Source organism: Neophocaena asiaeorientalis, unplaced genomic scaffold (genome assembly GCF_003031525.2).
Source record: "Neophocaena asiaeorientalis asiaeorientalis breed wild unplaced genomic scaffold, Neophocaena_asiaeorientalis_V1.1 scaffold1, whole genome shotgun sequence".
In the NCBI taxonomy this organism is placed as follows: domain Eukaryota; kingdom Metazoa; phylum Chordata; class Mammalia; order Artiodactyla; family Phocoenidae; genus Neophocaena; species Neophocaena asiaeorientalis.
Window position 1 is genome coordinate 1,617,208 of NW_020171981.1, and position 12,539 is coordinate 1,629,746.

A 12,539-nucleotide genomic window follows, 5' to 3' on the forward strand; every position below is an offset into this window, starting at 1 on the left:
ATATATATATATATACACACACGCATACGTATATATATGTGTGTATATATGTGTGTGTGTGTGTGTGTGTGTATATATATATATGTATATATGTATGTATGTATAAAGAAAGGGGAGACCAGATGGTCTTGAGGACACTTCCAGCATCCTTGTTCTGCGAGTCCAGTCTCCCTGGTTTCACCAATGCTCTGTTTCTCTCCCCAAAGATATAAAGTACATCGAGGTGACCTCGACCAGATCAAGGTGCCACGACGGCCCCCAGAGCTGCTCCAGCCCATCTGTCACCCCACCCTTCGGCTCCCCTGGCCATGGCGGCCTTCCCCTTTCCAGAGACATCCCCCGAGAGACTCGGAGCAACAGTGAGAGTCTCATCTTCTCCGGGAGCCAGGGCAGGGGGCACCAGCGCCCCTCTCCCCCCGCGGTGGCCCCCTCCTCTCATCCCCCACCCTCTCCCAGCATCACCATCCCTGGAATGGGAAACAAGGCCTCAGGCCGCCATGGCTTGCGCTCCCCACTGGTGGCTTCCCCAGCCTTGGAGAAGGGGCTGGGGGGCAGGGTCTCCATGCTGTCAGCCAGCCCAGCATCTGATGTCAGTTACGTGTTTGGAAGGTAGGTCACTCCCACTGCAGCTTCTGACGTTGCCTCCACAACTCACACACACACACACACACACACACACACACACACACACACACACACGCATCCTAAAATCACAGAGGGACACCCTACTCTTTCTGAGCAAAATCTGGGCATGTACCAAAAATAAAAGTGAATGTTCTCTTTTATGCCATCACAGCCATTTGGTTCTCAAGCTTTCCTCAAGCATTTAGAATATGATTCAATGTACAAAAATCTTGACTTCTACCTACCTCTCAGGGAAAGAACCACACTGCATTAATGAGGCCCACCTGTATCCTTTCCAGCCTTCCTACAGCCCATCTGTAGGAAGGATTTTTTTTTTTTTTAATTTAAAAAACCCCAAACACAGGATGTAAACAGAATCAGGGGGTCTGGAATGAACCATCCAGGAAAGAAAAACCTCCTTCGTCTTTGTTCCTGGCAAAATCTAGCAGGAAGGAGACAAAGCTGCCTGGGCATTATTTACAATCGCCCCACAGCCCAGTTCTCTGCAGGCCTCAGAGCAGAGCCACACGCATACCCATCCTGCCCAGGAAGAGCAAACCCCAGGACCTCTGTCCCCCATACCAACTCGAAAGCCACTGTGCCAAGGCAGTCCCTGGCAAGGAGACTGGGATTCCACAGCCATGCCCGCTGGCACAGGCCTCTGAGCTCAGGGATAAGCCTGGCTGGATGCAGAGCTGGCCTCCTTCTCTTCCTCCAGCTGGGGAATTCCGTCTGCATGGGCCATGGACATGGTCCAGCTCCGGTCCAGCCTGTGTGCAGGACTCTTGGGAGTGCTGGGGGGGCTGGTGTGACAACTCAGTTGGACCTGCCTAGCTGGGAAGGCGGAGGGAAGAGAGTCCAGCCTAAGCCCATGTGACCTGCAGGGGGCCAGCCCACTGGCTACTTTAATTGACCACAGACCCTGCAATGCAGGTACACTCCTGTATCCTTCAGCATCCCTTGGGGATCAAGTGGGCATACCCTTTGCTCAGGGCTATGGGGTGGGCGGTTGGAGTATGCACTACTCTGACCAAAGCCATGGGTACCTAGATCACTAAATTCCAGAGTCTAGCTCTGGCCCCTAAGTGTCCAGCCCTACCCGCTAAAACTCTGCCTGTCTGGTGCTCTCCCCATGGCACAGCCAGTCCCTCTTCCGCTCCAGCATCTCCAGCCATCAGTCATCTTCGAGATCCTTGGAAAGCCCAACCAGCTCTTCCTCCAGCCTCCACAGCCTTGGCCCAGTGTCCTTGTATACGAGAACCAGTGACCTCCAGGTCCCCAGCAACCCCCCCCCAAGCACTGGCCAGCCCAGAGCAACCCATTCCTCACCACTGGCCAAGGAACATGCCAGCAGCTGTCCCCCATCCATCACCAACTCCATGGTGGACATACCCATCGTGCTGATCAACAGCTGCCCAGAACCAGGATCTCCCCCATCCCAGAGGACCCCAGGACGCCAGGACTTTGTCTGCCCTGGGGCTACTTCTTCCAGCAACCCCTGTCCAGCCACCAGGAGCCACAGCCAGACCCTGCCAGATGCCCCTCTCACCACATCCCCAGAGGGTAAGTTGTAAACCGATCAGTACCTCACACTTTATGAGGTTTGGCTAATGGGGAATAGACAAAGCACCAATGCATTTGCTTCTGCAAGAGCAGGTCAACCAACACACTGATTAAGTACCTACTGTGTGCCTAGCACTGTGCCACATTGTAGGGACACAGTCTAGAAAGAGAGAAAAAAAACAAAGGATCACTGTAGGGTAGGATAAACACAGAGGTAAAGAGATGTTCTAAGTCTTACGGGGCTACAGAGGAAGGAGTGAGACTTTTCATCTGGGAACTGAAAAGGCTGGAAAGTGGATCAGAAGTCGATGCCCAGAGCAGGAGAGGAAGGGCAGTCCCAGCAGAGGGAACATCCAGGCCATGGTCACGAAGGTATGGAAGCACGTGGCATGTTTTAGGAAATGACTGGAATGTTGGGTGCGGGATGAGGTCATCGGGAGTAACTTGGGCCCAGATTGGGAAAGATCTTGAACGCCAAGCAAAAGAGTACACTTTACCCTTTAGGCAATAGGGGACCATCAGAGACTCTCAGACAGGAGAGCGATGGGGTCAGAGACACACGTTCAACCGATCACTCTGGCAGCTGCGTGGCAGATGGATTGCAGGGCCTGGCTCGGCAGGGAGAGCAGTTTTTCTTTGGTTCTGTTTGGGTTTTCATCACAAAGTGGTCCAGGGCAGGGCAGAGGGTGGAGGAGAGAAGACAGCGCCAGGAGACCCTCAGGATATGGAAGCCGCAGGCTCGATGACTAACCCAAGAGAGGGAGAGGGAGAGTCAGTCCTAACTCTGACATTGGTGGATGACGAACACAGCCAGGGGGTGGACAGGGTAACGGAGACAATGCATTCCAGTTCAGACAGCTAAAAACCACAAAACAGCAAACACCCTCCTTCCCGTAGTCTGTGACTTCAGGCGTCCAAAAAGAACAAAAGGCCCAAAGCAGTAAACACAGAGGCTAAGCCTCAGCTCCCCCAGGGTGTTTCTCTCCCAGGAGCAGAGCCCACGGCTCCCTCGTGGCTGAGCCACGAGGCTCCCAGGCCTCTCAGTCCTCGCTGGGCCACAGACGTCAAGGTACTCCTGGGGGGTGTGAAATGTTCACTGTACCCCGCTGATCGCTCCCACCCAGGAAGCCGTGTCAGTGCATGCAAGAGAAAATTAGGTGACGAGTATGCCTTTGAAGCTGCTCTGATCTGTTCCTAGGACAAATCATTTGCAGATTTCAGTACATTTTTTATAATGAGTTACTCTCAGCTGGCCGTGACACACCTTTTCAAGATGCCGAAACTGAGAACCACTGCTCTCTACCTTAGGGACCCAGGAAAATGGGCATTTTAGCATCTCAAAGAGCACATTTACTTAGCCTAAAGGGATTTTGCCCCTTTAGGCATCTGGAGATCCAATGGAGTAGGGGTAGGGGAGGGTGGGTTGAATGGCACTGCTGGGTGGAGGAGGGGGTCGGGTCTCTCAGCTCCCCTCTCTCCAGTCTACAGGGTCCCCCTCCTCTGTCTGTCTCCAGGTCCTGCCAGGGACATGCAGCCCACCATGAAGTTTGTGATGGACACATCTAAATACTGGTTTAAGCCAAGCATCACCCGAGAGCAAGGTAAGAGGGAAGCCCTGTTTTAGGGGATGAGTGACCCAGGAATCAGGTCCAGGTCCTGGCATCCCACATGGGGCAGATGGGGCCCTGGGTCCATGTAGAGGAGGGAACTGCAAATGGCAGGTCCAGGGAAGGGGGGTGTCCTGTGAACCCCATGACCTGAGGAAATAATGACTGCAGCAGGAATGGTGGAGGTTAGACAATAGAAAGGACTTCCTGGGAACCAAAGGCGATTCTGTACCATCTGCTCTATGAAGACCCAATGGGGCTGAGGCACAGAGGGTGTCCGGGTTCGGTGGTGACTGTCTCTGACCCAAGGATTGTTTCAGCCATCGAGCTGCTGAGGAAGGAAGAGCCGGGGGCTTTCATCGTGAGGGACAGTTCTTCATACCGAGGCTCCTTCGGTCTTGCCCTGAAGGTGCAGGAGGCCCCTGCACCTGCCCAGAACCGAACAGGTAGGCACCTGTCTCTGTCCTCACTCAAGACCTCTAGGAGGCAACTGGGTGTGGTGGGTTCCGGTCCCGGCTCTGCCCCAGGCTTGTGGGGTGGCCTTGGGCCAGTCCCATAATGACTCCTGGGAGGAGGGCCTACCTCAGCCCCCTCCCCGCTGCCCCCCAGCACTGAGGCTCCCCGAGTCCCCAGATTCCCTGCTCTACCCTCATGGTGGGAAGAGGAGGATGGTCCCAACCCCACTCCAGGCTGCTCTCTTCTAGGTGCCCACCTCTGTCCAGACCGGATTTCTTGTGAGGGAACCTAATGTAGTAATAACATGTGTGCTAGCTTAACCCCGCATGCAACACACATCGATGGGGCATCCACCCTGCCCCAGGCACTGTGCAAGGCACCAGGGAGACCTCACTGGGGAGAGAGATAGAAACAGATCATTACATTACAAGGTACCTGGGTCACAGCCCCTCACCTAAGGCCCAGGACTGTAGCTCTCCCACAACAAATGGGTGAGGTAACAGACACTCCCAGAGGGAGTTAATGACCCCCCAGAGCAAGCAAGTGATAGAGCGAGAGGATTAAAAACCCCGTATCCACATTCTCTACACCACGCCTCTCTGTTTAAATAAGAAAGTGACCTCTGGGCAGTGTTAGTTATCAAGGAAGCCTTGCCAATGAGCCCAAAGAAAGCAGGAAGCTGCAGGCTGGTGAGGAGGCAGGGGTGTGGTCCCCCCTCCCAGGGCCAGCCTGGCGCCAGCAGGGACCATCTGGTGGAGAATAATAGTACCTGGGAGGGGGTGGGTAGGGAGAGAGGGAAACCAGGCCAGAGAGCTGTGATTTGATCTAAACAGCGCCGGCAGCCATCCCTGATGGCTGTTGAAACCAAAAGAAAGGTCTCCTGAAAAAAGAATTACTAGACACAGATGCCTTTGAGCAAAGGTGTGGGCACCTCCTTCGTGGGAGGCCTTGAGGATAAGATTCCTACCCGCTGTCCCACCCAGAGGCAGAGGGATGGACAAGTTAACCTCCGGATGGGCCCCGAGGAGGCGGGTCAGGAAATGAGTTGCACTCCCATCCACATGCTTTCTCTGTCCAGGCGAGGATAGCAGCGACCTCATCCGCCACTTCCTCATCGAGTCTTCTGCCAAAGGGGTGCATCTCAAAGGAGCCGATGAAGAGCCCTACTTCGGTGAGCTGAGGACCTGCAGCCCCCAGGCCCCTGGGGTGTGGGCGGGTGGCCTGGGGAAGGCGTCCTTATGCTGGGCTCCTGTTTCCTTGCAGGGAGCCTCTCTGCCTTCGTGTGCCAGCATTCCATCATGGCCCTGGCCCTGCCCTGCAAGCTCGTCATCCCGAAGAAAGGTGGGCTGGGTCCCCAGACCTGTTTGTTCTCAGTAGAAAGGTTCCTGCGGGTCACTTCTTACCTTATTTAGGGATCATTTTAGTGTCATAGTTAAAAATGCACACTCTGGGGGAATTCCCTGGTGGTCCAGTGGTTAGGACTCGGCGCCTTCACTGCTGAGGGCTCGGGTTCAATCCCTGGTCGGGGAACGAAGACCCTGCAAGCTGGCCCACGCAACCAAAAAAAGAGAAAAGGAAAAAAAGTGCGTGCTCTGGAGTCCGTCCACATCTCCACTTCCTGGCTGTGTTGAGAAGGTCAACCTCTCTGAGCCTCCATTTCCTCATCTATGAAAGGAGCACAGTCACCATCACATCTCCTAGGATTGGTGTGGGGATGCAGCGAGAGAGCTCAGGCAAGGCTCTTGGCACAGTGCCTGGCGCAGAGCAGATCTTAAGAAATAGTAGCTCCTTCCTCAAGAGGATGAAAGGAGCATAAATCTGCCCGTTCCGTGAGGTTTGGTTTTTACTTCTGGGTCCAACGCTTACTGGGCACCCTCTCCTTCATTCACAGCTCACTCCAACCCTGTGAAGTAGGCACTGCTGTTATCCCCATTTCACTGCTAAGAAAAGGAAGGTTCGAATTTGAACCGAAGTCTCTCTTGCTGTCTTGTTCCAAAGTGTTCAGGGAACTAACAGAGAGCAAAGGACACGGCTGTATCATGAAAATCAAGGAAGAGAATTATGAGAACAAATAAATGATCAATGGGTGAAATTTGGGAAAGAAAGAAAGAAAGAGAGAGAGAGAGAGAGAGAGGGAGGGAGGGAGGGAAGGAGGGAAGGGAGGAAAGGAAGGTTCAAGGCATTAAGTAACTTGCCCAAAGGCACAGAGTCAGACCTCCACCCAGATCAGGAAGCCCCATCTGAAGCTTACAGCCCAACGCACCCCCAGACGTGCCCACACCTCAGGGTGTGCAGGAGAGCCACTAGGGGGGTTCTGGGAGAGGAGTCAGGGCCAGGGGAGCCCCTGGTGTGGTGATGGCGAGAGTCCCCCTGCTTTCTGCATTTCGCCTGGGTTTCCGGTGGGGTCCCAAAGAATGAGGAAGTCGGGGGCCTCTGAGGCCAGGTCGCTGCCGCAGTCCAAGGGCTGGAGGAGGGAGGGATCAAAAGGCTTGCCAGCGAGGCGTTTGGGGAGCCCGAGGCGGCTGTTTGCCTCATTACAGGAATCACACCTGGTTTCTCAGCCAAGTCACTTCCTGAAGGTGTGGGCGGAGGTGGAAGAGGTTCAAAGGGCTGAAGGAGGCCTGTTCCTAGGAGGGGGGTCCACTGACTGCACCCCCGCCCCCTGGGGGCCTGTTCCATTGCTTTGGCTCAGAATTGGGAGGTGGAGACGGGGCCTCAGACCTCTCTGCAGACGGCCGGGCCTCCTGCCTGAAGAAATCTGCGGGTGAGTGGTATGGGGCAGGGGGAGGCTCCAGGCTTGGCTGTACCCACCCCCCGCAGGGCACCTCCCAGCCCTGTGCACACTCGCACGCGCAGGTCCACACGTGCTTCCCGTTGCAGCTTTATTTCCTCGTCTTTAACAAGGTGCCACATTCCTACCCCTCCCTGTGAGCCAGGAGACGAGAGGCCGCAGGCCAGGAGGAAGGGGGGCAGGAGAGCAGGGGTACAGTGAGGCTTACACCTCCTGCACACGCGGGCTGAGGGGGCACACAGATGTGCTGGGCTCTCGCTGGGTCTGAAGGACCTGCCCTGGGGGTGGGATCTCTGTGGAGTGTCAGGTCCGGGTCCTGGGGTCTTCTACAGGGGAAGGGTCGTTCCTCCTCGCGCCCAAGGGCCAGGCACGGGTCAGCACTTGTCTGAGTGACAGCTTCTACTCTGTGCCCTGAGCACGATGGCCCCCTCCCCATTCCTGTCTCCTCTTCCTTCTCTCAGCAAGGAACCAGGGCCCCAGGGGGAGGATGGGGAGGGATGGAGGCAGCACCAGCCATGGGACAGAGGAAGGCTTGCCTGGACGCCCCTACATACAGGGCAACATCCCCTCCCTTGCCCCCTGCTGGAGGGCCAGGGGCCAGAGCAATGCAAACAACAGATGACCCCAAAGTCCCCTGGGGTTGGTCCCAAATTTCAGTGGCCCATACACTCCCTGCTCACCTGTCCGGTGGCTCAAAGAGGAGCCCTGCTAGATTTCCAAAAAAGGAAGGTTACTCCTATCCCCTGGCTCTGGGCAGAGGGCCAACCAGGGCCTGGGTGACCTCCACCCCCCAGTGGATTCTGGCAGGGCTCCAATGCAGTATCTGCACCCACCCAGGTTGCCATGCCCTGTACCTGAGCTCCGTGAGCGTGGAGACCCTGAGCGGAGCCCTGGCTGTGCAAAAGGCCATCTCAACCACATTGGAGAGGGATGTCCTCCCCACACCCACCGTGGTCCACTTCAAAGTCACCAAGCAGGGCATTACCCTGACTGACATCCAGAGGAAGTAAGGGGCTTCCCTTGCTCTGGGGCTGAGGGCTGGGTAGGGTAAGCTGGAGGGAATGGCTGAGACTGCTGTGGAGCAGTAATGGAGATGGAGTTCAGGCTCCTGGACCCAGCAGGGTCAGTGACGTGCTGAGTGGCTCTAGGCAAGTTCTCTGCCTTCTCTGAGCCTGAGTCCAATGACCTCCTGCCAAAGTCCCGCTTCATCATGACTGATGGATTTGGAATCAACCAATAGTCATTGGGCACTGATTAAATCTGTAGCCACTGATGGAACATCTCCTGTAGGCCAGACTCTGGCTGACCAATGAGGTCACTCCTTCCCAGGCTCAGGGATTCAGTCTAGCATGATCCTGGTCCTGGGCTGGAGGAATAAGAGATGACCAGATGCTGGGAATTCCCTGGTGGTCCAGTGGTTGGGACTCCGCACTTACACTGCCGAGGGCCCCGGTTCAATCCCTGGTGGGGGAACTAAGATCCCACAAGCCGTGCGGCACAGCCAAAAAAAAAAAAAGAGAGATGACCAGATGTAATTCCTATCTTCATTAAATGACATGACAGGCAGTGGGGGTGGTGCAGGTGGTAGAAAACCCCAACATATAGGACAGAAGGGAGACGCACTTCATGAAAGGAGAGAAGTGCAAACACGTGCCCCGGGCCCAGCAGTGGGAAAGGTCACGGCAGCCTGTCAGGGGTTGTCAAACTGAGAGCTTCTTGGAAGACAGGGAACTGGAGATGGTGGAGGCGGGGCAGGACACTGGGACGGGCTCTCACCAGCTCCCCTTCTCTCCCGGCCTCTTCCCAGGGTGTTTTTCCGGCGCCATTACCCCTTCGCCACCCTCCGCTTCTGTGGCATGGACCCCAAGCAACGGAAGTAAGTTCAAATCTGAGCCACACTAAAAAGACCCTGGGATTCGGATCCCAGACAGGGCCTGTGAACCTCAAGGGGTCAGGAGCAACAGAATGAGGGGGACATGGTGGGAGTGGGGACAAAACTGGCCATTATCTCCCGAAGCTCAGCCAGACTCCTGTGAGATGGAGCAAAGAATTGGTACTCAGGACTGTCGTGTTCCTTTCCCACAGGTGGCAGAAATACTGCAAGCCCTCCCGGTAAGGCCTTCCTGTCCACTCAGTCGCCATGAGAGGTCTCCCTCGGGGAGGTCTGGACCCAACATGGGGAGGGAGTGAGGGAAGGAAGGAGGCCCCGCCCTGATCTTAAAAGCCCATGGGTTTGATGGCGGACGGGCACAGGCCCCGGCCCTCAGGGAGCCACCAGTTTGATATCTTATGTGGGAGGCGCAGGCTTTAGTCTGTAAGGATGCCTCAGGCTGATGGTCAAGACACACCTTCGCCCTCAGGAAGCTTCGACTCCGATGGGGAATACACAGGTTGTGTCCTCAGGCGCCCCCATTCCAAAGGAGGGAAACCCAGATCTTAAACTCAGGGATCTCTCGGTCTGACAGGGGAGGCTCCCGTCCTAATGGGGTGCTGGGCTGGGGAAGGGCAGGGAGGAAAGCTGCTCCCAGCGCGGTACCTCCCTGCGTCCCACCCCTCACTCAGGCTCTCCTCTCCCATCAGGATCTTTGGGTTTGTGGCCAAGAGCCAGACCGAGTCACAGGAGAATGTGTGCCACCTCTTTGCTGAGTATGATACTGTCCAGCCAGCCTCGCAGGTCATCAGCCTGGTGGGCGCTCTGCTGTAGGACCCAGGAAGGCTGTAGGGGAGGGAGCTTCCTGGGTGTCTTCCCAGGCATCCCAGCGGGCTTGCTCAGGGCGCCCCCTCCACCCTGAACAAGAGGCCTCTTACCACCCTGATGGACCAATCCCCTGGACTGGAGGAGAACGGTACCAAGTTGAAACCCTTGAACTCAGTATGACCTTCAGCGGTGACCTTCATCCAGACCACCCCCCCCAACCCGGGCCTCAGTTTCTTTAACCTTAAAGGAGGCCCACAGCAGGATCAGCTGTTCTTCTCAGACGCCTGTGGGCATCTTAACAAGCTCCCTGTGATTCTGAAGCACACCCACATCTGAGGACCCCCACACGAAAATAACCTCTGAAGACCCCTGACTCCATCCTCCTGGACACTCCGGACACAGTAGCCTGAGCTAGAGACCCCTGCTTCAGGCCAAATGCAGGTACGGGGTCAGGACTCCTGGGCCCTGGTCCAAGGCTGGTCTGAGAGCAGATGGGTTGCCAGCACTGAGGACCAAAGGAGGGATGGACTGACTCTCTTTCCCTCCATATCTGTTCCTTACCCCATTTCCCTGACAGCTTATTGAGCTGCTATTCTCAAGGCAAAGCTAGATCCGCCTGCCCTGGATTCTTCAGCCAACATGGCCCTGGTTGCTAGGCAGGGTAACAAGTGTAAATTGCCCCCATGGTCAGAGATGACCCAGCTGTCCTCACGATCTTGATGTCTAATCCCTTCCATTGCAAATGAGCATCAGCTCCATCTTTTCTTTCAATTTCTCATAAGCGACTGTCCCACAACTGCCCTGGTGTTACTTGTGGCGCTCACACCCGGGGGTGGCGGCAGCGAGACCTCTGCTCACTCAAGCAGACACAGGAGCTGGCTCTCTCTGGTTCTGCCTCAGCCCCAGTCTTGCTGAGTCCTCTGTGCTCCAACAACACACACACACACACACACACACACACACAGAGCCCTCTACAGTACTGTGGCGGCAACTGACCTCGTAACCACATGGGGGCAGCAGAGAGTCAAGAATGCAAACAGGCAGCCACCCCAAGAGGCTTGGAGAAGCTGGGTGGTCTTTCCTGCCCCACCCACACCCCCCTCAACCCTAACCCATTAAGACCCCCAAGAATCTGGAATTGTTTGTCTAGCAGACCTGGGGTCCTAAGGAAACCAAACTATGAGAGTAGAAGATAAGATTCAGAAAAGAAGCCCATTTTTGCTCCATGAGGGACCAGTGCCTGCCCCCGCCCAGCTGGGGGCCCTGCCAGAGAATCATTATCTTTGGCCAAAGTTGGGCCTGAAGGGTTATTATTTCAACCCAGAAAACCAAACCGGACTGAAGCGGCCCTGGGCTGGCGGGACTGGCTGAGACCAGCCCCCCCCGGCCTGTGGTCAGGCACTGCCCCACCCTGGAGACTATGGAATCCAGACAAGGTTCTCAGGGTCACAGTGCCCACGTTCTCAAGGTGACAGCCTGGGAGCTGGCAGAGAGCACCCCCCCCCCCATATATCTACGGGGGCCTTGTAGCTCCCATCATGGAAAATAAAGTGTCTGTTTTTGCACAAGAGTTGGTCCTATGGTATTCAGGGCTATCCCGTCAGAGATGGAAACCTGAACAGAAAAGGGGACCTGGCTGGGCAGGTGGCAGCTGTGTCTGAGAGAAGACCACGTGTGCCACACCCCTCCCACACCCCTGGCACGGCAGGACAGTCTCCACTGACCTCCACTTCATAGCCGTTGCTTAAATCATTCTGGGTACCCCACGTGTCCGACACACCCATTTTCCTTCTTCACGACCCCTTTCCTGCCACTGAGCCAGGAAGAGAGGAGGCCCGGGCTCTCCTGTGCGTGCCAGGGCTGAGGTGAGCACGTGTGACAGCCCTGCCAGCTTCCAGAGTCTCACTCGGGCTCCCTGAGGGAGAGGAGAGGCTGGTGAAACATAGGCAGCTCAAGAAAAGTCCAGAAGAATCCTTGAACCCAGATGAACCCCGAGCTACCAGCCCAGTCCTGAAGACCTGGGCAATGGCCCCATCATTCATCCTGGTTCTGCCTCCAGTCTTGGGGTAATGCCCCCCCAGACCTCTCCAGACCCGTTGCAATTAGGGATTCAAGGTGGACAGGCCAGGGAAAGCCTCGCCAAGTGGTTCAGAAGGGGCTGCACCGATGTCCCTTTCCTACAGAGCCTTGGGAAGGGGAGAGGTACTGCTTCTGAGCAGACTGAGCTGTGTGACCCAGTGGCAAGGGCTGCTCTGGAGGAAGTGAAGAGACCTTCCCAGGAGACCTTGAACCACCACTGAGAAGCCCCTGCCGCCCCTCCCACTGCCCAACTGCAGTTCCAGAGGGGGCCCCTCTCAGCCCCCCGCCCAGCCCCCTCCCTGGCCCTGGACAGAGTCCACGGGAGGTAATGACCTCTACTGCATTTACATAGCTCATCTTTCCTCTAGGAAGATTTCATAGGAACTTGACTTGACTTTTGCTGATGGGCGGAGCTGCCAGCCCAGCAAGGGAAGAAGGACCTCCACCAAGGCAGGAGCTGGGAAGGGGTTTCCTCTCCAGGCTTTGCAGTCCTGGGTCTTAAGCCTCTCTCCCCCGTACCCACAATGTCATGTCTCCCGACTTTCCACCCTGCCACATCCCTTTCTCATCCTTCTCTCTACACATAAGTACACCATCCCTCCCTCCTCTCCCCCTCCCAGGGTCTCTCTCCTTCCTCACCCTTCTTCTCATCATACCTTCTCCACCCACCCACCCCCAAACCCATCCTCTCCCCCTTTCCAGAAAAACCTTCTTTCTCTTG

General features: G+C 56.0%; 1 protein-coding gene across 1 annotated transcript in view; it reads left to right on the forward strand.

Moving 5' to 3' along the window:
• Nucleotides 1-11,290, forward strand: part of TNS4 (tensin 4) — a 17,582-nt gene extending 6,292 nt beyond the window's left edge. The window contains exons 2-12 of the mRNA XM_024743973.1: nucleotides 207-609; nucleotides 1,766-2,187; nucleotides 3,702-3,788; nucleotides 4,115-4,240; nucleotides 5,329-5,421; nucleotides 5,514-5,591; nucleotides 6,943-7,014; nucleotides 7,879-8,047; nucleotides 8,849-8,917; nucleotides 9,127-9,153; nucleotides 9,622-11,290. Coding sequence (XP_024599741.1) covers nucleotides 207-609; nucleotides 1,766-2,187; nucleotides 3,702-3,788; nucleotides 4,115-4,240; nucleotides 5,329-5,421; nucleotides 5,514-5,591; nucleotides 6,943-7,014; nucleotides 7,879-8,047; nucleotides 8,849-8,917; nucleotides 9,127-9,153; nucleotides 9,622-9,745 — 1,670 coding nt within the window. The 3' untranslated portion in view covers nucleotides 9,746-11,290. The remainder of the gene's footprint in view (nucleotides 1-206; nucleotides 610-1,765; nucleotides 2,188-3,701; nucleotides 3,789-4,114; nucleotides 4,241-5,328; nucleotides 5,422-5,513; nucleotides 5,592-6,942; nucleotides 7,015-7,878; nucleotides 8,048-8,848; nucleotides 8,918-9,126; nucleotides 9,154-9,621) is intronic.
• The last annotated feature ends 1,249 nt before the right edge of the window (nucleotides 11,291-12,539 follow it).